This window comes from Trachypithecus francoisi, unplaced genomic scaffold (assembly GCF_009764315.1).
Source record: "Trachypithecus francoisi isolate TF-2019V2 unplaced genomic scaffold, Tfra_2.0 Lachesis_group21, whole genome shotgun sequence".
Classification (NCBI taxonomy): domain Eukaryota; kingdom Metazoa; phylum Chordata; class Mammalia; order Primates; family Cercopithecidae; genus Trachypithecus; species Trachypithecus francoisi.
Genome location: NW_022681467.1, coordinates 30,221,209 through 30,246,800, shown reverse-complemented (window position 1 = coordinate 30,246,800; position 25,592 = coordinate 30,221,209). Strand labels below are relative to the sequence as shown.

Here is a 25,592-nt window from a genome sequence, read left to right as displayed (position 1 = left end):
GCTCATTCAGACCCTACACACCAAGGAGCTCCAGGTTTTTTGATGCTTTGCTTTTTGCTTCCTTAAGCACTGTGCCCCTTTTGCTTATGTCAAGTAATGAGGGGCTGCCCCCTGCCCCAGGAGTGGGCATGCCTGAGCTGTTTGTGCATAGTCTGTGCCACCTAGATGAGTATTGCTTGGCTATACTCTAAAGGTAGCAACATTTTCTTGCTGAAAAATCTAACTTCCGTGATTTGGGGGGCTTGTTTTAGGTTATCCTTCTCAACCAGTTGAACAGAGGCCACTTCAGCAGATGCCTCCTCAACTCATGCAGCATGTGGCACCCCCACCACAGCCACCACAGCAGCAGCCACAGCCACAACTGCCTCAGCAGCAGCAGCCACCACCTCCCAGTCAGCCACAGTCTCAGCAGCAGCAACAGCAGCAACAAATGATGATGATGCTCATGATGCAGCAGGATCCCAAATCAGTTAGGCTTCCAGTCTCTCAAAGTGTCCATCCTCCAAGGGGCCCCCTGAACCCCGACTCCCAGAGAATGCCCATGCAGCAGAGTGGCAGTGTGCCTGTCATGGTCAGTCTGCAAGGACCTGCCTCCGTGCCACCATCACCTGATAAACAGAGAATGCCAATGCCTGTGAATACTCCTTTGGGAAGCAATTCAAGGAAAATGGTCTATCAGGAGAGCCCGCAGAATCCTTCGAGCTCGCCACTGGCAGAGATGGCCTCGCTCCCTGAAGCAAGTGGCAGTGAAGCACCATCTGTCCCAGGAGGCCCAAGCAACATGCCTTCACATGTAGTACTTCCCCAGAATCAGTTAATGATGACAGGGCCAAAACCTGGACCATCGCCCCTTTCAGCAACTCAAGGTGCAACTCCCCAGCAACCCCCTGTAAATTCCCTGCCCAGCTCTCATGGCCACCACTTTCCAAATGTGGCTGCGCCAACCCAGACATCTAGGCCCAAAACACCAAACAGAGCCAGCCCCAGACCCTATTATCCTCAGACACCCAACAACCGCCCTCCCAGCACAGAACCTTCAGAAATCAGTCTGTCACCAGAAAGACTCAATGCTTCCATAGCAGGACTCTTCCCTCCACAGATTAATATTCCTTTACCTCCTAGGCCAAATTTAAACAGGGGCTTTGATCAACAAGGCCTAAATCCAACAACTTTGAAGGCCATCGGGCAAGCACCTTCAAATCTTACCATGAATCCTTCCAATTTTGCTACCCCACAAACTCACAAATTAGATTCTGTGGTAGTGAATTCTGGAAAGCAGTCTAATTCTGGAGCAACAAAACGGGCAAGTCCAAGCAACAGTCGCAGGTCTAGTCCTGGGGCCAGTAGGAAAACCACTCCAAGCCCGGGGAGGCAAAATTCAAAAGCCCCTAAACTTACTCTGGCCTCCCAGACAAATGCAGCCCTGTTGCAGAATGTGGAGTTGCCGAGAAATGTATTGGTCAGTCCCGCTCCTCTGGCCAATCCCCCTGTACCTGGGAGCTTTCCTAACAACAGTGGGCTGAATCCTCAGAATCCTACTGTGTCTGTGGCTGCAGTTGGGGGTGTTGTTGAGGATAACAAGGAGAGCTTGAATGTGCCTCAGGACAGTGATTGCCAGAATTCCCAGGGTAGGAAGGAACAGGTAAACACTGAACTAAAAGCAGTCCCTGCCCAAGAAGTTAAAATGGTTGTCCCTGAAGATCAATCCAAAAAGGATGGGCAGCCTTCGGATCCTAACAAACTTCCCAGTGTCGAAGAGAACAAAAATTTGGTGTCTCCTGCTATGAGGGAAGCACCAACATCGTTAAGTCAACTTCTTGACAACTCTGGAGCTCCCAATGTGACGATTAAACCCCCTGGGCTTACAGATCTGGAAGTAACACCTCCAGTAGTTTCTGGGGAGGACCTCAAAAAAGCATCTGTCATTCCCACACTGCAGGATCCGTCTTCTTCTAAAGAATCCTCTAATTCCCTAAACTTACCTCACAGTAATGAGCCGTGTTCAACCCTTGGGCATCCCGAATTGAGTGAGGTCAGTTCTAACGTTGCACCAAGCATCCCTCCAGTAATGTCAAGACCTGTTAGCTCTTCCTCCATTTCCACTCCTTTGCCCCCAAATCAAATAACTGTATTTGTCACTTCCAATCCCATCACAACTTCAGCTAACACATCAGCAGCTTTGCCAACTCACTTGCAGTCTGCATTGATGTCAACAGTTGTCACAATGCCCAACGTGGGTAGCAAGGTTATGGTTTCTGAGGGACAGTCAGCTGCTCAGTCTAATGCCCGGCCTCAGTTCATTACACCTGTCTTTATCAATTCATCCTCAATAATTCAGGTTATGAAAGGATCACAGCCAAGCACAATTCCTGCAGCCCCACTGACAACCAACTCTGGCCTGATGCCGCCCTCTGTTGCAGTTGTTGGCCCTTTACACATACCTCAGAACATAAAGTTTTCTTCTGCTCCTGTACCGCCTAATGCTCCCTCCAGTAGTCCTGCTCCAAACATCCAGACAGGTCGACCTTTGGTCCTTAGCTCACGAGCCACCCCTGTTCAGCTTCCTTCCCCTCCTTGTACGTCTTCTCCAGTTGTCCCTCCTCATCCCCCTGTCCAGCAAGTGAAAGAATTGAATCCAGATGAGGCTAGCCCTCAGGTGAACACCTCAGCAGATCAGAACACACTTCCCTCTTCACAGTCAACCACAATGGTTTCTCCCCTTTTGACCAATAGTCCAGGGTCCTCTGTCAACCGGCGAAGCCCAGTCTCGTCTAGTAAGGGCAAAGGAAAAGTGGACAAAATTGGCCAAATTTTGTTGACCAAGGCGTGTAAGAAAGTTACAGGCTCTCTTGAGAAAGGGGAAGAACAATATGGTGCAGATGGAGAGACTGAAGGCCAAGGGCTAGACACCACAGCTCCGGGGCTCGTGGGAACAGAGCAGTTACCCACAGAGCTGGACAGTAAAACCCCAACGCCCCCAGCACCCACTCTGCTAAAAATGACCTCTAGCCCTGTGGGCCCGGGCACTGCCTCAGCAGGACCCAGCTTACCTGGCGGTGCTCTCCCCACCAGTGTACGCTCAATAGTAACCACTCTGGTACCCTCCGAGCTCATCTCCGCCGTACCGACCACAAAAAGCAATCATGGTGGCATAGCATCTGAGCCACTTGCGGGTGGCCTAGTGGAGGAGAAGGTGGGATCCCATCCAGAACTTCTACCCAGCATAGGTATGTACTTGGGGCTTCATCATCTCTTTGTGTCAGTTTTTTGATGACCTAATCCCACAAGAGAAAGCATGACTCGTTTTTTACTTGAAGGAGAATGGGCTAAATGGAAGTAGTTTTATTTATTGAAAGTACATTGGAAAATATGCTTTTAAATCCCATGTTAAGTTTGCATTCATTAAAGAGAGCTAAGGGCCGGGTGCGGTGGCTCACGCCTGTAATCCCAACACTTTGGGAGGCCAAGGTAGGCAGATCACTTGAGGTCAGGAGTTCAAGACCAGCCTGGCCAACATGGTGAAACTCCACCTCTACTAAAAATACAAAAATTAGCCAGGCATGATGGCACACTCCTGTACTCCCAGCTACTCAGGAGACTGAAGCAGGAGAATTGCTTGAACCTGAGAGCAGAGGTTGCAGTGAGCTGAGATCACGCCACTGTACTCCAGCCTGGGCAACAGAGCGAGACTGTCTCAAAAAAAACAAAGAGCTCCTGAAATAATGACACCTTTCATTTATATAAAAGTTTTTCAATTTACAAGGAAGCATTTTTACATATGTTGTCTTGCATCATCTTTATACCAACCATATCAGATATTCTTAACCCCATTGTACGGGTGAGAAGATTGAAGCTCAAAGAAGTTCAGTGTTTGTTCAGAGTCTATACTGTGAACCTCCCATTTAACACTGTGCATTACATGTGAACAGCAGCTTCTGCAGATTCTCTTTACCAGGGTGAAGATTTGCTCATGACTTTTCAGAACAGTGAGTCCTCATAGCCTCATTCTCATTGTACTCTATCTCAGGAACCATTCTTTTTTTGTCTGGGCTACTCTAGAGGAGAGCTGAAAGAAAACTGGGTTTCATGATAGTGGACACGGCAGAAACAAAGTGGTCAAGAGCCTGTAGGCTTGGCTTGGTATTATAACACTAGCATTTACCAGCTCTGTGGGCTTGGGCAAGGTACTTGACCACTCCAGACTTTGGTTTCCTCCTTTGTAATATGGAACAATAATAGTTGTAAGAATTCAATAAGGTAGTACCTACAACATTCCTAGCACAGAGCCTAGCATATAATTATTCAGTAAGTGGTAAAAATTGTTATTCCCAGTTTCTTTTTTATGTAATCTCTTTGTTGATTGGTGCATTCCATTTGTGTATATCTAGTTCAGGGTATTTCCTATGTACTGTTAAAATGGGCTAATGATGGAAGCATAGGTGTCCTTACAACCGCCCCTCCTTGCCTTCTTCCCTTCCCCACATGTTCCTCCTCCTGTGAGGCTTAAGTGAAGAAGCTCTATTTCCTCAGAGTGGAGTCAGTCACACACTGCTAGAGCTGAGAAAGCCCTTTGCGATATTCTAGGCCAGCTAATTAAGTGCCTATCTTATTTATGCAGCTAAAATGCTTCGAGTGCCTACCACTGAGTGGTAAGCACCCAGGAGGAGAGGCAGAAAGAACACAAGCTTCAGGGTAAGATCAGAGTTCAAATTCTAGCCCACTGGTTACCAGTTACAGGTAATACGTTCCTTAACCTCTCCTAAGCCATGTACTTCACTTGTAAAATGGAGATTGTACATTCTACCTCCCAGAATTTAGGATTCTGAGAGAGGACTCAATGAGAAAATTTGTCAAGTGGCCAACACACTGCCTCACACCGGGCTCTGGAAAGGTTAATTCCCCCTTCTCTCTGCCTCTTCACCTCAGTGTTAGAGATATGGGGGCAGGATAAAGGCCTTCAAGGAGTTTGCTGCTCTTACAGGAGACAGTCTTCACAAGACTGGGTGCTTATTCTATCTTGTTCTAGTTCTGTTGGTATAGATGAACCCTAATAATTAAAAGGGAACCTGGTGTAAATTAAGTATATCCTTCACTATTAAATATTTCCATTTCTCCTTTCAGGAGACTTTTCCCTCTGGTATCAAGAGAAAAATGATGAAGTAATTAGAAATTATTTTTATCTGTATCATATATTATACTAGAGAAATAATGTGGGTCTTGAGGAGATAAACCACACTTGGAAAAAGTTCTCAATTTTAGTTAAGAACACTCACTTTGCTTATAAGTGATTATTTCTATTCTTTTTCAAGGGACTTCTGTGCTTTTACTTTGAAAATGTGAGAAATGGCCAGGCGCGGTGGCTCAAGCCTGTAATCCCAGCACTTTGGGAGGCCAAGACGGGCGGATCACGAGGTCAGGAGATCGAGACCATCCTGGCTAACACGGTGAAACCCCGTCTCTACTAAAAATACAAAAACTAGCCGGGCGAGGTGGCGGGCGCCTGTAGTCCCAGCTACTCGGGAGGCTGAGGCAGGAGAATGGCGTAAACCCGGGAGGCGAAGCTTGCAGTGAGCTGAGATCCGGCCACTGCACTCCAGCCTGGGCGACAGAGTGAGACTCCGCCTCAAAAAAAAAAAAAAAAAAAAAAGAAAATGTGAGAAATTGGCCAGGCGCAGTGGCTCATGCCTATAATCTCAGCATGTTGAGAGGCTGAGGCAGGTGGATCACTTGAGCCCAGGAGTTTGAGACCATCCTGGACAACAAGGCAAAACCCTATCTCTACAAAAATCTATATATATAAATTAGCCGGGCATGGTGGCATGCACCTGTGGTCCCAGCTACTCAGAAGGCTGAGGCGGGAGCATTGCTTGAACCCATGAGGCGGAGGTTGTGGTGAGCCAAGATCCTGCCATTGCGCTACAGCCTGAGTGACAGAGCAAGTCTCTGTCTCAGAAGAAAAAGAAAAGGAAATTTGAGAAATGAACACTAAAGTTAAAAGTAGAAGTTAAGATATAGTTTTAAGGTTTATCAGATAAGTATCCAAAATAAATTCTTATACACAAATGCCTAATTTACTGCTTTAATAAGCAGGGAGGGAAATATACAAAATTCACAGTTGCCACAAGAGAGTAAAACGTATTGTTGCAGAGTTTATCTAGGATTTTAGACTGAGGTGTCAAGATGTGACTGTGGCATATCCACGCCATAATCTTCACTGTATCTTCCAGGATGGTTCCCTTCTAGAGTGCATTATGTATTTTATTCCATTCCTCAAGGGCCTAAGTTCTCTGTGTCCTTTGAAGCCTGATTCTCCCTTTAATGTGCCTTCAGATTTCTCAACCTAGAATTGCTAACCCTTGCTTTGGACTTTTGTAGTATTTTATACTTTGTGACTCCTTCGTATGACATCAGAGTGCACTCAAGTGCACCACATGTATGTATCTTATCTTTAATACTAGACTGAGTTCCTGATGTGCAAGAGGATGTAGTTTGGTCTCTCAGGGTACCTGGCACAGTGTCTTGCCCCTAGTAAGTTCTTCGCAACTATTTGTTAGATAAGTAAATAACATATGAAATTTATTTATTTATTATGTATGAGTTGAATGCCTGCTTTATGCCCATCACTTTTGCTGAGTGCTGTAGAAAAGTACAAAACTATGTGACCATTTCCACTCTCATGGAGTATAGTCTTTAGGGAGTAAGACTAGATTTTTTAAATGCTGAGGGGAATGGTATAATTGTACCTCTATGGTTTGGGTTGCCTACTAAGGTATGCTTTGGCACTTTTTCGAGTAGTGTTCAGAACCTGACACCAAGAAGCAGAAAATATGAGTGCTGTGTTCTTATAGCCATCTCCTTCCCTTGTTATTATACATACCAAAAGGAAAAGCTTATACCCCTAAATGGTAGTCATTGGTACTGGGTGTTACGGTAATTAATTTTTTTAGTAAGTTTTAAAATGTACTTGTAATTTCGAGGCCAATTTTGAGTACTGCCCTCTAAGAGTATATTGTTTCAGCAGTTACTTAGCCATTGATTAGGTTAATGCTTCTTTTTGTTTAGAAAAGAAAGTAAAAGGTCTGTAATTTTTGTTTCCTTGCCTTAGCCCCGTCGCAGAATTTAGTCTCAAAGGAAACTTCAACCACAGCACTGCAGACCTCTGTTGCCAGACCAGGTAAGGTGTACTTTGGAAAAACTTCTTGGAGTGGGATGGGTTACCTGTGAAGGAACTACTGCTGTCCTCAACGTCATGTGTTCTTATGCCAGGAAGTAGCTGGAACTATTTTATCTGTTTGCTTCAGAGCAGACTTTGGGTGAGCAGCAGAGCTTGTGCAGTTCTACTTGAGATTATTTTCCCCCTGACCAGCTTGCTCTCTTATGCATTCATAGTGTCAGCTAGGGAACTCAAGAAGGGCATCTCCATGCCCATTGTCTGCCACCCAGCCATGGGTTTCTGTTGCAGAGTTTTCCCTGTTCTATGACCCTGGCACTTATGGTTGGCAGCTGAATAACTGGCATATGGTGACTTACGGGGCTGGCAAGCATTAATGCACTTTGTAATTTTATTATCATGACAGTAGTGGAGTCTTGTTCATAGAGTCTCTGCCACAATGTGGTAGCCATTCCTCCAGGGAGGCAGAGTCATTTCAGTCATCTCTGGGTGGCATTAAGTTTCTCCCTGTGACCGATATATTGTAAATAGCACAAGGGATGATAGTTCTGGAAGTAGGAGCCCATGGTAATCGGACAAATAACTGCTGTGGGATCAGGGTCAGCTCAAAATACATGAGGATGATGGCAGTAACAGCCCTTGGTTTGCCTTTACACACTGGAGGCAGATAAATATCAGATGTGGTACAGTTTAGTCTCGCTTGATTCTTTGTCACTGTAGATCATTGAGGAGTTAAAAAAAAAAAAAAGTCTGACTCGTTCCCACAGAGGTAAGAATCTTATTGAAACTACAATTCACATACTTGACAAAGTTAGTAAGAAAAAAAATAGTAGCCATGCTTAATTTTGTGAATCTGAGCCAATACAAGTAAGGTATAGTTTGTGATTATTTTAAAACCTACTTCAGAGTGCTACATCCTATGTGATGGACAGGACTTTCTGCTGCACACTCTGAATAAAATCAGGCCTCTGAAAATAGTGTGCGAGCAAAAAACATTTCAGTCACCCAGAGTCTTTTTTTTTTTTTTTGAGACAGAGTCTCACTTTGTCACCCAGGCTGGAGTGCAGTGGTGCGATCTCTGCTCACTGCAAGCTCTGCCTCCTGGGTTCACACCATTCTCCTGCCTCAGCCTCCCAAGTAGCTGGGACTACAGGTGCCCGCCACCACGCCTGGCTAATTTTGTGTATATTTAGTAGAGACGGGGTTTCATCATGTTAGCCAGGATGGTCTCGATCTCCTGACCTCGTGATCCACCCGCCTTAGCCTCCCAAAGTGCTGGGATTACAGGTGTGAGCTACAGCACCCGGCCCAGCCACCCAGATGCTTTCTTTGTTGCCAATTGCCCACGTGATACCTGACATCATGTTGATATTTGAGAAGGGTAGGAATGGAGCACATTATTTAAAGGAGGGGTCATACAGCAAAACTCATTTTTGGTAAGGAAAGGAGTAACTATAGAGAGAAAGGGAATTCCATTTCCTGCCCCAACCCTACTCTAGAAAATAGAATTTACCCTATCATTTTTCCCCCTTCTCACAGTAATTGGCTGAAGAATCCTGTTCCATTTTGAAGTTTGGTATAAATGAATCTCCTTATCCTTAATATCCCTCAGAGCCACTGATTACCTTCATCAAACCTTCTTGATCTCTACTTATGAATCAGCAGTGATAGTGTTAAGATTCTCAAAAACATCAAACTTTCTTGTTTTAAAAGAGGAAACTAGGCCAGGCGTGGTGGCTCACACTTGTAATCCCAACACTTTGGGAGGCCAAGGCGGTCAGATCACCTGAGGTTGGGAGTTCGAGATCACCCTGACCAACATGGAGAAACCCCGTCTCTACTAAAAATACAGAATTAGCTGGGTGTGGTGGCACATGCCTGTAATCCCAGCTACTCTGGAGGCTGAGGCAGGAGAATCGTTTGAACCTGGGACGCAGAGGTTGTGGTGAGCCAGAGATTGAACCACTGAACTCTAGCCTGGGCAACAAGAGCAAAACTCTGTCTCAAAAAAAAGAGCAAACTAGGCTGGGTGTGATGACTCATGCCTGTAACCCCAGTGCTTTAGGAGGCTGAGACGGGCGGATTGATTGAGCCCCAGGGGTTCAAGATCACCCTGGGCAACATAGCAAAACGCCATCTCTACAAAATTTTTTAAAAATTAGTTGGGCTTGGCGTGCATGCTGCTTGGGAGGCCGAGGTAGGAGGTTCATCTGACCCCAAGGAGTCCAGTTGAGGCTGCAGTGAGCTGTGATCCCACTGCACTCTAGCCTGGGAGACAGAGTGAGAGCGTCCCCCAAAAAATAAAAATAGGCCAGGTGCGGTGGCTCATGCCTGTAATCTCAGCACTTCGGGAGGCCGAGGCGGGCGGATCACTTGAGGCCAGGAGTTCAAGATAAGCCTGGCCAACATGTCTAAACCCTGTTTCTACTAAAAATATAAAAATTAGCTGGGCATGGTAGTGTGTGCCTGTAGTCCCAGCTACTTGGGAGGCTGAGGCAGGAGAATCGCTTGAACCCTGGAGGTGGGGGTTGCAGTGAGCACCACTGTACCCCAGCCTTGGGGACAGAGTGAGACCCTGTCTCAAAAAAATAAAATAACAATGAGTATGAGCACCTCTTTTGACTTGAGTCGTTTTCACTTTTGAGCACACATTACCTGAGTTTATATCTTCCAGCCAGGCCAGCAAAATAGCAGAGACTCAGTAAATTGGTATCTATTTCTTGTGGATGGGTTTTCAGGCTTTGTGGGTACAAATACAGGAGGCTAAACAGCAATGAGAAGCAAAGATTCCCTTCCTTTTTTTTTTTTTTTTTTTTTTTTTGAGACGAAGTCTTGCTCTGTCACCAGACTGGAGTGCAGTGGCGCAATCTTGGCTCACTGCAATCTCCGCCTCCTGGGTTCAAGCAATTCCTTTGCCTCAGCCTCCCATCAAAGATTCCCTTCTACTAGCACCTTGCATTAAAGGCAGAGTAGTCCAACCTCCTTGCATGGAAGGCTGCATCAACCTGATCTTCATAGCAATAATAATAGCTAATAACATTGAGTTATGACTAAGTGTCAGGTGCCATACTAAAATTTCTACATGCATTATTTTATCTTCTTAACTTTGAAGTGGGTAATGTGGTTATTCCCATTTTTTAGATAAGGCATTGAGCACAGAGATGTCAGGTAATTTACCCAAAGTTACATGGCTAATAAGCATTGAAGTCAAAATTTTGAGCCAGGCACTCTAACTTCACTGCCTTTAAGGTTACCATGTAATTAGTAGAGTAGGTTAGACATATACACTGAGTAATGAGGTGCTGAATTCCCTCAATGGGGGAACAGGTGTAGGGCTGTGGGAGGCCAGAGGCAAGATAGATCACTGCTATCTGGTACATCTTTGGAAAAGATGGAACTACCTAAAGGCACATAATAGAGAAAGCAAATGTTTTTCTGCTGATGCTGAGGAAGAAATGCCTGGCAAACCCAGAGTGTGCTCATTGATGCAAAATGCTGTTAGACGAATTACTGAGATTTTCCTTGCTTGGAGGGCATTGCTGGGAGGTTGAGAAAGAAAGGAATAGAATGGAGTCTAAAGGCAATATCTGAAAGCAAAGCACTATGCCCTCTAAAACTCAGTGAGGAAGTCCTTTTGAGAAGAATGCATCCTTAATAGATATTCAAGACATATTTGAAGATTGCTTTTTTAAAAAATGCCAAGAAGGTGGAGATGTTTTAAAATGAAAACAGTCTCTTCCATATGAGAGGAAGACACTTATTTTGCTAACCTGGTTGTAACTGGATGAGATACAAACGAGGAAGGGTGAACTTAGTTCTATTAATCCAAACAGGTTATTTCACAGTGTGGAGTAGAAATAAAAATAGACCAAGTGTCTTATGTCTCAAACAAACCAAGTTGTATCTGTGCCAGCTTTGTCTCCATACCATGTAGGGTGAGAATCCTTCTGGGCACAGGGACACTTTAGCCTAAATAGGGCATTGAGAATTCTTGTAGACTCCTAGCTTCTCTCCGTGGCAGCTCCCACATTTCATTTCTATCCTTTACATTTTTTTACAGAGCTGGAGGTAAATGCTGCCATAGTCTCTGGACAAAGGTAAGATGATCATTTCTGCAGACGTAGCATGAACACAGCATAAGCCTCTTTGAAAGGTATCAGCTTTCTCAGTCTTTAAACCTCTCTTCACCTTGTCCTTTTCCTTCACTCTCACGCCAGTCTGTTTTTACTGCTAACGCAGAGAGCTGTCTTGAGTCTTAATCCCTCAGAGGTAACATTTCTCTTAAGAAAACTTGGAGGCTAAGTTTCTACCTTTTATGGTTGTTTTCAAAGCTGAATGAGGTAACACGTTCAACACTCAGCATAATGAGGAAATAGTAAATGTTCAATATATGGGAGCTGTTGTTACCATTGATATTAATAATAGTCCTTGCAACTGTCTTCTAAAGAACAGTTGTTTGACCCTCAAGGCAAAAGAAGGAGAAAGCCAGGCAGGATCTGACCTAAAACCTGTGCTTTTTTGTGTTACACTGTGCTGCTCCACATAACCCTACAAAATGAAGTACATCTATGGCTTCAACTTCATTAGCTCTATGGAGAGGAATATTACCATTTTCCAAAAGTCATGGCTTTTTTTGGAGGCAGTCTTGCTCTGTCACCCAGGCTGGTGTGCAGTGGCACGATCTTGGTGCACTGCAACCTCCACCTCTGGAATTGATGCAATTCTCCTGCGTCAGCCTCCCAAGTAGCTGGGATTACAGGCATGCACCACCACACCCAGCTAATTTTTGTATTTTTAGTAGAGATGGGGTTTCACCATGTTGGCCAGGCTGGTCTTGAACTCCTGACCTCAAGTGATCCACCCGTCTCAGCCTCTGGGATTACAGGGCGTGAGCCACCATGCCCAGCCTTGCTTCTTTTAGTGTAGGAATGCACTAGATAATATTTTAAAGAACTTCTCATAATTGTACAGCAACTTCATAAAACACTTTCACAATATTTTTTTCATTTAATCTTAATATCATCCCTGTGAGGAGGTTAATAGCCACCATTTATTTGAATGTTGTTCCATGCCATGCATCCTTAATAGTTTGAGCTACAAGCACCCTAGATGTATTATCTCATCTAGTTTTCACAGTATCTATTAGGAAAGTAAATTCTGTCTTATAGATGAGGAATCTAAAGCTCAGAAAGGTTAACTAAATTCCCCAAGGTCACAGAGTTAGTAAATGGTGAAGGTTAGATTCAAACCCAAGCCTTCTGACTTCAGAGCCCTGACATTTAACCTATATATTGCAGCAGACAAGATGGGATTTATAGATCAAGAGTCTAGAACAAGGCTGGGCGCAGTGGCTCACGCCTGTAATCCCAGCACTTTGGGAGGCCGAGGCAGGCGGATCATTTGAGGTCAGGAGTTTGATACCAACCTGGCCAACGTGGTAAGACCCTGTCTCTACTAAAACTACAAAAATTAGCCAGGCATGGTAGCGCATGCCTATAATCCCAGCTGCTTGGGAGGCTGAGGCAGGAGAGTAACTTGAACCTGGGAGGCGGAGGTTGCAGTGAGCTGAGATCATGCCACTGCACTGCAGCCTGGGTGACAGAGTGAGATTCTGTCTAAAAAAAGAGAGAAAAGAAAAGAAAAGAAAAAAGAGTCTAGAACAGTCAGGCTCGGTGGCTCACACCTGTACTCCCAACACTCTGGGAGGCCAAGGTAGGCAGATGGCTTGAGCCCAGGAGTTTGAGACCAGTCTGGGCAACATAGTGAAACCCTGTCTATACAAAAAATTAGCTGGGCATAGTGGTACACGCCTGTAGTCCCAGCTACTTGGGAGGCTGAGGTGGGAGGATCACCTGAGCCCAGGGAAGTCGAGGTTGCAGTGAGCCGTAGTCCTGCCCACTGCACTCCAACATGAGCAACAGAGTAAGACTCTATCTTAAAAAAAAAAAAAAAGTCTAGAACATAGAGCATTAAATAGCATAGTCAATAAATGCATAGCTAAGACTTGACCCTTGTTCATCTCATTCCAAATTCATTGCTACTCCTACTATACCACTCTGCCTGTCTGGTTTTATTTGGATTGGGCTAATGTTTGAATTCATCTGCATTTCTCAAGCATGCACCAGCGATTTATCTAGAGAAATAAGCTTATCAGACCAAAAATACCTTTGGGGTATTTGTTTCAAGAGATACCTGAGCATTGACCATAAAAAAAAGGATAGTCTTGCTGTGGCTTTTGTTTTGCCAGGAGAAAGAGACACTTTCATTAGGAACCATCTAGCCAGGTACAGTGGCTCATGCTTGTAACCCCAGCATTTTGGGAGGCCAAGGAGGGAGGATTGGTTGAGCTCAGGAGTTGCCCAGCCTGGGCAACATAGGGAGACCCTGTCTCTATGAAAAATTAATTAAAACTTAATAAAAAATTAGCTGGTCTGGCCGGGCGCCGTGGCTCAAGCCTGTAATCCCAGCACTTTGGGAGGCCGAGGCGGGCGGATCACGAGGTCAGGAGATTGAGACCATCCTGGCTAACACGGTGAAACCCTGTCTCTACTAAAAATACAAGGAAATTAGCCGGGCGAGGTGGCGGGCGCCTGTAGTCCCAGCTACTCAGGAGGCTGAGGCAGGAGAATGGCGTGAACCTAGGGGACGGAGCTTGCAGTGAGCCAAGATCACACCACTGCACTCCAGCCTGGGGCACAGAGCAAGACTCCGTCTCAACAAAAAAAAAAAAAAAAAAAATAGCTGGTCATGGTGGCACTTGCCTGTAGTCCCAGCTACTCAGGAGGCTAAGGTGGGAGGATCACTTGAGCCTAGGAGGTCAAGGCTACAATGAGCCATGATTGCACTACCCACATCCCAGCCTGGGGAACAGAGTGACATCCTGTCTCAAAAAAAAAAAAAATTTGGCTGGGCGTGGTGGCTTATGCCTATAATCCCAGCACTTTGGGAGGCCGAGGCAGGCGGATCATTTGAGGTTAGGAGTTCGAGACCAACCTGGCCAACGTGGTGAAACCCCGTCTTTACTAAAAATACAAAAGTTAGCTGGGCGTGGTGGCGCATGCCTGTAATCCCAGCTACTCAGGAGACTGAGACAGGAGAATCGCTTGAACCCAGGAGATAGAGGTTGAGGTGAGCCGAGATCGCACCATTGCACTCCAGCCTGGGCAACAAGAGCGAAACTCTGTCTCAAAAAAAAAAAAAATTTTTTTTTAAATGAATTTTCTTTCCTCAGAAGCTTTGACCATTTTCTGGACTCCTAGCCAGAAAGTCGTCTTTACTACCTCTCAAAGGAGTTGTAAATCCCCCTGACTTGTAATTCCACCCTAGCTTCAGCCTCACCTCTCCTTGACTTACCTTGGCTTATGGTTGGGTGTGGGGCAGCTGTTATACGTAAAACTATGGGAGTGAACAGTGTGGCCCAGTTCCCAACCACGGTGCTACTAGCAAAGGGTCCTCTGGCAGGAGTGAACAGTGGAAGGGTAGGGATAGTTGACAATCAGGTTATGATCTGTGTCCTTAAGAAGCTCACAGTCCCCTCCTGGCTAACACGGTGAAACCTCGTCTCTACTAAAAAATACAAAAAACTAGCCGGGCGAGGTGGCGGGCGCCTGTAGCCCCAGCTACTCGGGAGGCTGAGGCAGGAGAATGTCTTAAACCCAGGAGGCGGAGCTTGCAGTGAGCTGAGATCCGGCCACTGCACTCCAGCCTGGGCGACAGAGCGAGACTGTGTCTCAAAAAAAAAAAAAAAAGCTCACAGTCTAGTTGAAGGCACAAAACATTAAAATAGAACATGATGTACAATCTGATGGGTGCTCTAGAATGCCAGATAAAGACTGTGAATCCAAGAGACAAAAGAGACAGCTGTACTTGGGAAATGAGGTCATGGAAGACTTCCCAGAAGAGGCAGCCTTTTGACCAGTTTTGTTTTGCTTTGTTGCATTATTTGTATTTGGTACATGTCTTGCAAGCAAATTTAATTTTCTAAAGGAATTTTTTTTCTAATAATTTTAACATGCATATTTGAACCATGAAAGTGTAAAAAGTTTATTAAAGAAAACCAGAAATTCAGATCAGAGAATTACGAAGAAGAAAATAACTCACCAGTAAACCAGTATTCCTACAACTCAACAATATTCACTGTACATATATTTTAGTTCATCTGTTTCTAGTCTTTTTCACACCGTATGCACCCAAATATATTATGTCAGATTTATGTGTATAGGGCTGGGCGTTGTGGCTCACGCCTGTAATGAGTTTGCACTGGGCTGTGATCGTGCCACTGCACTCCAGCCTGAGAGACAGAGCAAGACTCCATCTTAAAAACAAACAACAACAAAAGATTTATGTGTATATAGCTCATATTTATTCATATGTAGTTACATATATACTCAACATATATAACAATGAAAATGGAATTACACTGTTCATTATGTTGGTAAGTTTTTCCCACTTGGTAATGTGTCATGAATCGTTTTTGTCATTAAATAATCTACAACATGATTTTTCATGACTCCATATGGATGTGCCATGATTTAGCCAACTAATCTACTATCGTTAGGCATTTAGGTCTTCTGTTTTCACTAGTACAAATAAAATGTTTTAACTTCCTTATGTGTGGAGCTCTGTAAAAAGATTTGTTTCCTTAGGCACCTAGAAATGGGATTGCTGAGTCAAGGGTTACACCAGAGTTTCTCAGCCTCAACATTATTGAGCTTTGGGGCCAGATAACTGTTGTGTGGGGCTTATGTTTAGTGGCATCCCTGGCCTGTACCCAAAAGATTCCAGTAGCACCCTTCTCCTCAAGTTGTGACAATCAAAAATGTCTCCAAACGTTGCTAAATGTCCCCTAAGAAGCAAAATTGCCTCCTTTTGAGAACCACTGGGTTACACAATTTACACTCCACTTAGGAGTATATGTAAATGTTTTTGTTCCTGTATCCTCAATAAAAGTGAATATTAGCAATTTTAAATCTTCATATACTAAAAAAAGGGGTTTGGGGTAGGGACAATCAATATACCTAGCAGTATATTGTGAATTATCCCCATACTGTGGCTTCTAATACGCTGTTATCTAACTCTACCAGGATCATTAGTAAATGCCAATATATGTTAATAATTTCCTAGGTTTATGTACTATTTTGAGTTAATAGCAATTTTCAGGCATGTTAAAGACCTTTTTCATGATTCTAAAAAATTACAAAATCCAAAATGTTTTAATCTTTGAAGGGGACTATTCCTACCTTAGGAAAATGGATGAGGGGCCTGGTGCAATAGCTCACACCTGTAATCCCACAGTTTGGGAGGCCGAGGTGGGTGGATCACTTGAGGTCGGGGTTTAAGACCATCCTGGCCAGTGTGGTGAAATCCCATCTCTACTAAAAAGACAAAAATTAGCAGGGCATGGTGGCACATGGCTGTAGTTCCAGCTACTCGGGAGGTTGAGGCAGATAAATTGCCTGAACCCAGGAGGTGGGAGTCGCAGTGAGCTGAGACAACACCACTGCTCTCCAGCCTGGGCGACAGAGTAACACTCTGTCTGAAAAAAAAGAAGAAAAAAAAGAAAAAAAGATAAGAAAATGGGTGAGGAATTAGGGAAGTTTTGTTCCAATTTTTTTGATGTCTTTTACCAGTTTTTCTACAATTTCACCAACATTATGCTTTACTATTTTATTTTTACTAATGTAGTAAGCTAGACTCGCTTTTAAACCCCCAGTAATATAGAAGGCAATAGTGCTTATTGCCCCAGGTTGAACTGCTTTCTCTCCAGAATAACTATATAGTTCTTAGTCTCCTACTTTATGAATGAAACTATCTGAAGAGCCCGTTTTTTGTGTGGCCTGATTCCCTCACCTGCTTGGAAATTTTTTGCTTCTGTCAGCAGTGAGCCCAAAGAGATAGTTGAAAAGTCCAAAATCCCGAGCAGAAGAAACTCCCGAACTGAAGAGCCAACTGTGGCTTCTGAAAGTGTGGAAAATGGACATCGTAAACGATCTTCTCGACCTGCGTCAGCCTCCAGCTCTACTAAAGGTTAGCAATGGGATGTGGGTGCTATTTGTGGGTCAAATAGAGGAATAGAGTCCTTATCACAGCAGCAGAAGACTTTGTTCTTCATCTTTGCTTCTGTTCCTGAAGTGTGTCAAGTGTCTTTGTCTTCTACTACTTGTTTGGTCCTTTATTTGTTCATTTAACTATGTGTTTTCTGTGTGTGTACACAAGAGCAACAAGCACTGCTGGAAAAAAGAACATAAGGGCAGATTTATTCCACTGATTTTTGTTGTTGTTGTTGTTTGTTTGTTTGTTTGAGACAGGGTCTCAGTGTATTGCCTGGGCTGGAGTGCAGTGGCACAGTCACAGCTCACTGCAGCCTTGAATTCCTAGGCTCAAGTAATCCTCCTGCCTCAGCCTTCCAAAGCTGGAATTGTAGGCATGAGCCACCACACCTGGCCTTGAGTCCATGTTTTTTTTTTTTTTTTTTTTTTTTTGAGATGGAGTCTCATTCTGTTGCCCAGGCTGGAGTGTAGTGTCATGATCTCGGCTCACTGTAACCTCCACCTCCCAGGTTCAGGTGATTCTCCTGCCTCAGGAGATGACAGGTGCGTGCACCATGCCTGGCTAATGTTTCTATTTTTAGTAGAGACAGGGATTCATCATGTTGGCCAGGCTGGTCTCGAACTCCTAACCTCAAGTGATCTGCCTGCCTCAGCTTCTAAAGTGCTGGGATTACAGGCTGAGCCATCACGCCCAGCTTATTCCACTTTAAATTCGTGATCACCCACTTCAGATAGGTCCTGAATATGGTCCAGCTATCTTTCCATGTTTCTGTGGTCAGCTCTCTTTCCCACTCTCTACGCTTTTTAAATCTCTGGTCCACACTTTTTCCCCCTCTCTCGGTAGAGACCCTGACCTCTTCACAGAGAAAATAGAATTCCGTCAGCTTCCCACCACCAAGAAATAAATCTCCCAGTATCCTCCTTTGTGCTTACTATAATAGAGCAGCTGTCCTTCCTCAAGTCTAAGGCCAGTTTCTCCATCAATACCTTTGATCCCATCTTCTCTGACCTTCTTAAGAACCTTACCCTGTGAGTGTTCTCTGTTAACTACTATCTTCTTTTTTGAATTAACTTTTCCCTTGGGTTCTGTGACTGAGAACTCTGTTGTTTTTTACTACCACCTCTCCAGCTGCTCCTCCTCGATCTCCCTTCCCAGCCATTAGATGGTGACCTTCCTCAAACTTTGATCCTGAGTCACCTTTTCTCTTCAAATTTGTATTTTCTCCATAATAGATCTCAGTCATGCCCCTCTTCTTTAGTTACAACCTTTCACAGATGACTTGTAAATTTGTATTTCTGTTTCTAGTACAGACCCCTAGAGATCTTAGACAACTGCATGCACATCCTTATTGGAACCTCAGACTCAACATGTCTAAAACCAAACTTGTGATTTTCACCTCCAACAGTGAGGTCCTCTGCCATTGTTCCTCATCTCAATAAATGGCACCACCATCTATCCATTAGACAAGTTCTCCTTGATACCTCTTTCCCTCACCCTTATATCAAATTCATCACAAAATGTTGCCCATTTTATCTCAGGTGGCCCTTTTCCATCTTCACTAGTACCTACTAGCTTAAAACCCTTCAGTGCTGGCCGTGCGCGGTGGCTCAAGCCTGTAATCCCAGCACTTTGGGAGGCCGAGACGGGCGGATCACGAGGTCAGGAGATCGAGACCATCCTGGCTAACACTGTGAAACCCCGTCTCTACTAAAAAAATACAAAAAACTAGCCGGGCGTGGTGGTGGGCGCCTGTAGTCCCAGCTGCTCGGGAGGCTGAGGCAGGAGAATGGCGTGAACCCGGGAGGCGGAGCTTGCAGTGAGCTGAGATCCGGCCACTGCACTCCAGCCTGGGCGACAGAGAGAGACTCCGTCTCAAGAAAAAAAAAAAAAAAACCCTTCAGTGATTTACCATTGTAATTAGGATTAAAGTCCAGAAGCTTCAACCTAGCCCACAAGCTTCTGTGTGGTCTCGGCCCTGTCATCTCCCAGCCTCATCCCACTTTCCTTGGCAAGTTGGACATGCCATCCTCATTCCTCTCATCACAAGCCTGTGCATATGTTGCAAGTACTACAGGGAGTGCTCTTCTCTCTGCCCACCTCTCTTCTCCTTAATATCCCACCCTTCCTACTTATCTTAGCTCAGTTGTCACTGCTGTGGGGTGCATACACCTCCCAGGTTCAAGCGATTCTTATGCCTCAACCTCCCGGGTTGCTGGCATTACAGAGGCTTGCACCACCATGCCTGGCTAATTTGTGTGTGCGTGTGTGTGCGTGTATTTTTTTTTTTAGTAGAGATGGGGTTTCGCCATGTTGACCAGGCTGGTCTCGAACAGCACCAGGTTCTTCTTCATAATACCACAGCTATAACTTTATGCCAGTTTGTGACATAGGTAATTAGTATGTATACTTGGTTAGGGCAGGAGATTATGTCTGATTTTGCTAACTACATCAAGCAAGCAATCAATCCTGCCTCAGACACCAGCTGGGTGACCTCCAATTCAATTGTGACACTATCTGCCTGGAGATAGTATCAGATCCACAGGTTTGAGGGCTCAGTCCCACAAGACTGCTGCCCACTTCCAATGCCAGGTGCAAGCTCCAGGTTGTTTTACCTGTGCTTCTGACTAGCTGGCTAAAAATTGGAGTTTCCATGAAACCCTCCTAACCAGGTTCAGTTAATTTGCTAGAATGGCTGATAGCACTCAGGGAAACATGTTTACCAGTTTATTATAAAGCTTTTTCTTTTTTTCTTGTTTTGTTTTGTTTTGTGACAGAGTCTCACTCTGTCGCCCAGGCTGAAGTACAGTGGCACAATCTCAGCTCACTGCAACCTCCACCTCCCAGGTTCAAGCGATTCTTATGCCTCAACCTCCTGGGTTGCTGGCATTACAGAGGCTTGCACCACCATGCCTGGCTAATTTGTGTGTGCGTGTGTGTGTGTGTATTTTTTTTTTTTAGTAGAGATGGGGTTTCGCCATGTTGACCAGGCTGGTCTCAAAATCCTGACCTCAAGTGATCCACTTGCCTTGGCCTCTCAAAGTGCTGGGATTACTGGTGTGAGCCACTGTGCCTGGCCCCCCCTTTTTTTTTTTTTTCCCCATTTGAGGCAGGTTCTCACTCTGTCACCCAGGCTAGAGTACAGTGGCATGATCATGGCTCACTGCAACCTTGAACTCCTGAGCTTAAATGATCCTTCTGCCTCAGCTTCCCAAGTAGCTGAAACTATAGGTGTGCATCACCATGCTGGGCTAATTTTTTAATTTTTTTGTAGAGACGGGGTCTCCCTGTGTGCTCAGGTTGATCTTGAGCTCCTGACCTCAAGTGATCCTCCCACATTGGCCTCCCATATGAAAGATTTTTTTTTTAATTTTTACTTTTATTTTTATTTATTTTTTTATTTTTAGATGGAGTCTCACTCTGTCGCCCAGGCTGGAGTGCAGTGGCATGATCTTGGCTCATTGCAACATCCGTCTCCCGGGTTCAAGCAATTCTTGTGCCTCAGCCTCCCAAGTAGCTGGGATTACAGGTGTGTACCACCACACCCAGCTAATTTTTATATCTTTAGTAGAAATAGGGTTTTACCATGTTGGCCAGGCTGGTCTCGAACTCCTAACCTCAAATGATCCACCTGCCTCGGCCTCCCAAAGTGCTGGGATTACAGGCGTGAGCCACCATGCCCAGCCAGTTTTTTTTTTGTTTTTTTTTTTCGAGACAGGGTCTCACTGTGTCACCCAGGCTGGAGTGCAGTGGCACTATCATCACTCACTGCAGCCTCAGACTCTTGGGCTCAAGCAATCCTCCTGCCTTAGCCTCCTGAGTAATTGAGACTACAGGCACACACCACCATGGCTAGCTGAAGTTTTAATTTTTTGTAGAAACAGGACTCACCCTGTTGCCCAGGCTGGTCTAGAACTCCTGGGCTCAAGTGATCCTCCCACCTTCACCTCCCAAAGTGCTGGGATTACAGGCATGAGCCACCATGCCCTGCTGATACTTTAAAGCAGTGGTCCCCAATCCCCGGGCTGTGAACTGGTTAGTAGTGGTCTGTGACCTGTTAGGAACTAGGCCGCACAGCAGGAGGTGAGTGGTGGGAAAGCGAGCATTACTGCCTGAGCTCCATCTCCTGTCAAATCAGAGGTGACGTTAGATTCTCATAGGAGTGTGAACCCTACTGTAAACTGTGCATGCGAGAGAGAGAGTTGTGTGGTCCTTATGAGAAGCTAACTAATGCCTGAGAATCTGAGGTGGAACAGTTTCATCCTGAAACCATATCCCCCCAACCCCTAGTCCGTGGAAAAATTGTCTTCCACGAAACCAATCCCTGGTGCCAAAAAGGTTGGGGACCACTGTTTTAAAGGATACAAATGAACAGCCAGATGAAGGGATACATAGGGCAAGGTCTGTATGGGTCCCAAGTGTAGAAGCTTCCATCCCTGTGGAGTTGGTGCACCACTCTCTTAGCAGGTGGATATGTTCTTATTCACCTTCTGGGAAGCCCCTGAATTCAGTCCTTTTGTGGGTTTTTTGTTTTGTTTTCTTTTGTTTTTTGTTTGTTTGTTTGTTTTTGTATGGAGGAAGAAGGGGAAGGGGAGGTAGGTCCCTTTTGGATTTTTAGTGGGGCTTCATTACATAGGCATGATTGATAGAAGAGTTGGCCATTTGTGATCAACTCAACCTCAGAGCTGTTTCAAGAAGCATGGGCAAAAAGCCAAATATTTTAACAAATGATTGCTCAGTCACTTAGGAAATTACAAGAGTTACAGGAGCTATGAGCCAGGAACATGGGACAAAAACCAAAAATTATATATCATAGTATCACAGTTACCTTTTAAATCCGAAATTAGTACTGTAGCCCTTTTGGTTTTTCACTGTTAAAGCTCTTGGAGCCAAATTAAAGAATAATTATGCATATTTTTGGCCTGTATATTGTATCCAAAAATGTGAACCAAGTTACAAAATAATTTACTGTGATTGTATTTAAACCCATACCCAGAATGTGATCACAAAATATCAAGCTGGTTTCTAAAATGGATGCACCTCAAATGTGGGGACATATGCAGTGCTGGGTACCTGAAATATGAATGAAGTATCTTCCTGCAGAATCAGCACTTTTTAAAGTTTTGAGGGGAAAAGGGGCTTCTTCTTTTTGCATTTAATAAGAGTTTGGTCATACATATCATATACAAGCAAAATCAGAAACATACTGTGTTTTTCGTGAAAATCTCTGAAGCTGAGAAACAATATGAGCAGTTTGTAATTAAAAGTGTTGCTGTTTTTGTATTGTTGGAGAACCAGTGACATTAATCATGCTTCTGCTGTGAGAGCTGAGTTTGCTTACATCATGCTGGCCAAGGCCTGCCAGATGGCCAGATCAGAGCAGGTGGGATGGATGATTTCTGGGCAAGTCCAGGAAGGCCCTCATGATTTTTGGTCATTCTTTGATCCATTGTTTTGGTTGGTTGGGTCACTTAATAATTACACAAAAATTAGCTACCACAAATCACTTTTTAAAATTGCACCTGATCAGATGTGTTGTTTACAAACATGCACATGAGTGGTTCTCCTTCCTGACATGGTGAATTTGCCACAAAAACACAAATAATTTTTCTAGTTTTCTTTTTTTTTCTTTTTGAGACGGAGTCTTGCTCTGTTGCCCAGGCTGGAGTGCAGTGGCGCTCTCAGCTCACTGCAAGCTCTGCCTCCCAGGTTCACACTATTCTCCTGCCTCAGCTTCCTAAGTAGCTGGGACCACAGGCGCCCGCCACCACGCCTGGCTAATTTTTTGTATTTTTTAGTAGAGACGGGGTTTCACTGTGTTAACCAGGATGGTCTCGATCTCCTGACCTCGTGATCCACCTGCCTCGGCCTCCCAAAGCTCTGGAATTACAGGCGTGAGCCACTGTGCCTGGCTGATTTTTCTAGTTTTCTTTATCGTTATTTATTCCTCCATTTAGAATAGTTTTTGTTATATTTTCACCTGGGAAAAAGGTAATTATTTTTTTAAAAGGTAGTTAAAAACATGAAGTTCAAAGCATAAGTTTGGAACCAGGAAAATATGTTAATTTACGGAAACTTCAGGGCAATCTGTAATTATCAGCAGCCCTGGGTGTCCCTCTGACAGCAAAGTAGGTGATAGCCCCACCCTAGCCACAGCCAGTGAAGCAACTGTCTAAAAAAACACAGGATAGGCCGGGCGCGGTGGCTCAAGCCTGTAATCCCAGCACTTTGGGAGGCCGAGACGGGCGGATCACGAGGTCAGGAGATCGAGACCATCCTGGCGAACACGGTGAAACCCTGTCTCTACTAAAAAAATACAAAAAACTAGCCAGGCGAGGTGGCGGGCACCTGTAATCCCAGCTACTCGGGAGGCTGAGCCAGGAGAATGGCGTAAACCCGGGAGGCGGAGCTTGCGTGAGCTGAGATCCGGCCACTGCACTCCAGCCTGGGCAACAGAGCGAGACTCCGTCTCAAAAAAAAAAAAAAAAAAAAACCACACAGGGTATACAGATATACTGAATTAAAGCAGAAGTATTATTGTAGATATGCAAGTGAACATATATTGATAATGTCGTGGGAGAAAACCCTGAAGAGTAACCACCTGAAAGTGTACTCTAGTAGCTTCATTTAGAAACCAACCATGCAAATTGTGAAGGAAAATTTCCAGAATTTTTTTGTTTGTTTGTTTTGAAACAGAGTCTTGTTCTGTCACCCAGGCTGGAGTGCAGTGTGTTGATCTCGGCTCATTGCAACCTGTGCCTCCTGGGTTCAAGTGATTCTCCTGGCTCAGCCTCCTGAGTAGCTGGGACTACAGGCATGCACCACCACGCCCGGCTAATTTTTGTGTTTTTAGAAGAGATGGGGTTTTGCCATGTTGGCCAGGCTGGTCTTGAACTCCTGACCTCAAGTGATCTGCCCACCTCTGCTAATCAAAATGCTGGGATTATAGGTGTGAGCCACCGCACCTTGCCAATTCCCAGAATTTTTTACAATTACGTAGACGTCTTGGGTAGAAGTAGTACAGACAGTGAAAGGCACAATGATGTGAGCAAGGTCAAAGTCCATTTCTAAAGCTCCGTGGATGGTGGAGGTCACATACTAGAGGATTAAGTAGAGCTTTGTACTATAGATTTGGTCAAATTTGCTTAAGGTCAAAATGAGGCAACCAGGCTGAAAAATCCCTTTATTAGGTTACAAATTTAAATGTTCCCCCAATGACATACTTGGACAGTCACCTCAAAGACTGTTATTGACCCAGTTCTTTACCACCCATGTTCTATCCATGTTCTAAGAACATGTTTATCCATGTTCTAAGACATGGATATAAATGATCTGACTGCACTGCTAGAGTTTGAACTGTTTGTCTATCTGTGAAGAGACACTAATTTTGTAAAATCTCTGATGATTAAAAAACTGAAGGTAGGTTCACAGGCCAGGCAGCCTTTAGGAACAGTGTGCCAGTCACAGTCTGAGGTACACCCTGACTGGATCATTAGCCTCTACATCACTTACCTAGAATTTCTTTTTTTTTTTTTTTTTTTTTGAGATGGAGTCTTGCTCATCACCCAGGCTGGAATGCAGTGGCGTGATCTAGGCTCACTGCAAGCTCCGCCTCCCGGGTTCACGCCATTCTCCTGTCTCAGCCTCCCAAGTAGCGGGGACTACAGGCGCCTGCCAATGCGCCCGGCTAATTTTTTGTATTTTTAGCAGAGACGGGGTTTCACCATCTTAGCCAGGATGGTCTCGATCTCCTGACCTTGTGATCCGCCCGCCTCGGCCTCCCAAAGTGCTGGGATTACAGGCGTGAGCCACCGCGCCCGGCCTACCTAGAATTTCTTACCTTAATTTGTGGCCAGGCTCAGTGGCTCACTTCTGTAATCCCAACGCTCTGGGAGGCTGAGGCGGGCAGATCAGTTGAGGTGAGGAATTTGAGATCAGCCTGGCCAACATGGTGAAACGCCATCTCTACTGCAAATACAAGCATTAGCTGGGTGTGGTAGTGTGCGCCTGTAATCCTAGCTACTAGGGAGGCTGAGGCAGGAGAATTGCTTGAACCCAGGGGGTAGAGGTTGCAGTGAGTTCAGATCGCCACTCCAGCCTGGTTGACAGTGCAAGACTGTCTCAAAAAAAAAAAAAAAAAGTAATTTGCCGATTCATTAGAGTAGTAAAAGTGGTAACATTTTGGAAGGAGTATAAAATCGACTACCAAAACAAAAAAACTCATCAGAAAATCTTTTTTTCAGACATGATGGGGAACAGTGGCAAAGGACCTCACTGTTGGAGGTGAAAATCCCAAGTTTGGTTTTAGACATTTTGAGTCTGAGGTTTGCTGTCTGACTCAGATTGACTGGATTTATCCAGGGAAGGTGATGGA

The 25,592-nt window shown here is 44.8% G+C and overlaps 1 protein-coding gene across 7 annotated transcripts in view; it reads left to right on the top strand.

The window, feature by feature from the left end:
• The window catches only part of NCOA6 (nuclear receptor coactivator 6), a 119,778-nt gene that overhangs the window by 90,360 nt on the left and 3,826 nt on the right, over window positions 1-25,592 (top strand). For 5 of the 7 annotated variants that reach the window (XM_033186182.1, XM_033186181.1, XM_033186178.1 and 2 more), the window contains 4 exons: window positions 252-3,227; window positions 7,106-7,174; window positions 11,232-11,268; window positions 17,049-17,197. In XM_033186182.1, coding sequence (XP_033042073.1) covers window positions 252-3,227; window positions 7,106-7,174; window positions 11,232-11,268; window positions 17,049-17,197 — 3,231 coding nt within the window. The remainder of the gene's footprint in view (window positions 1-251; window positions 3,228-7,105; window positions 7,175-11,231; window positions 11,269-17,048; window positions 17,198-25,592) is intronic. The other 2 variants (XM_033186180.1, XM_033186184.1) reach the window with 2 other exon arrangements.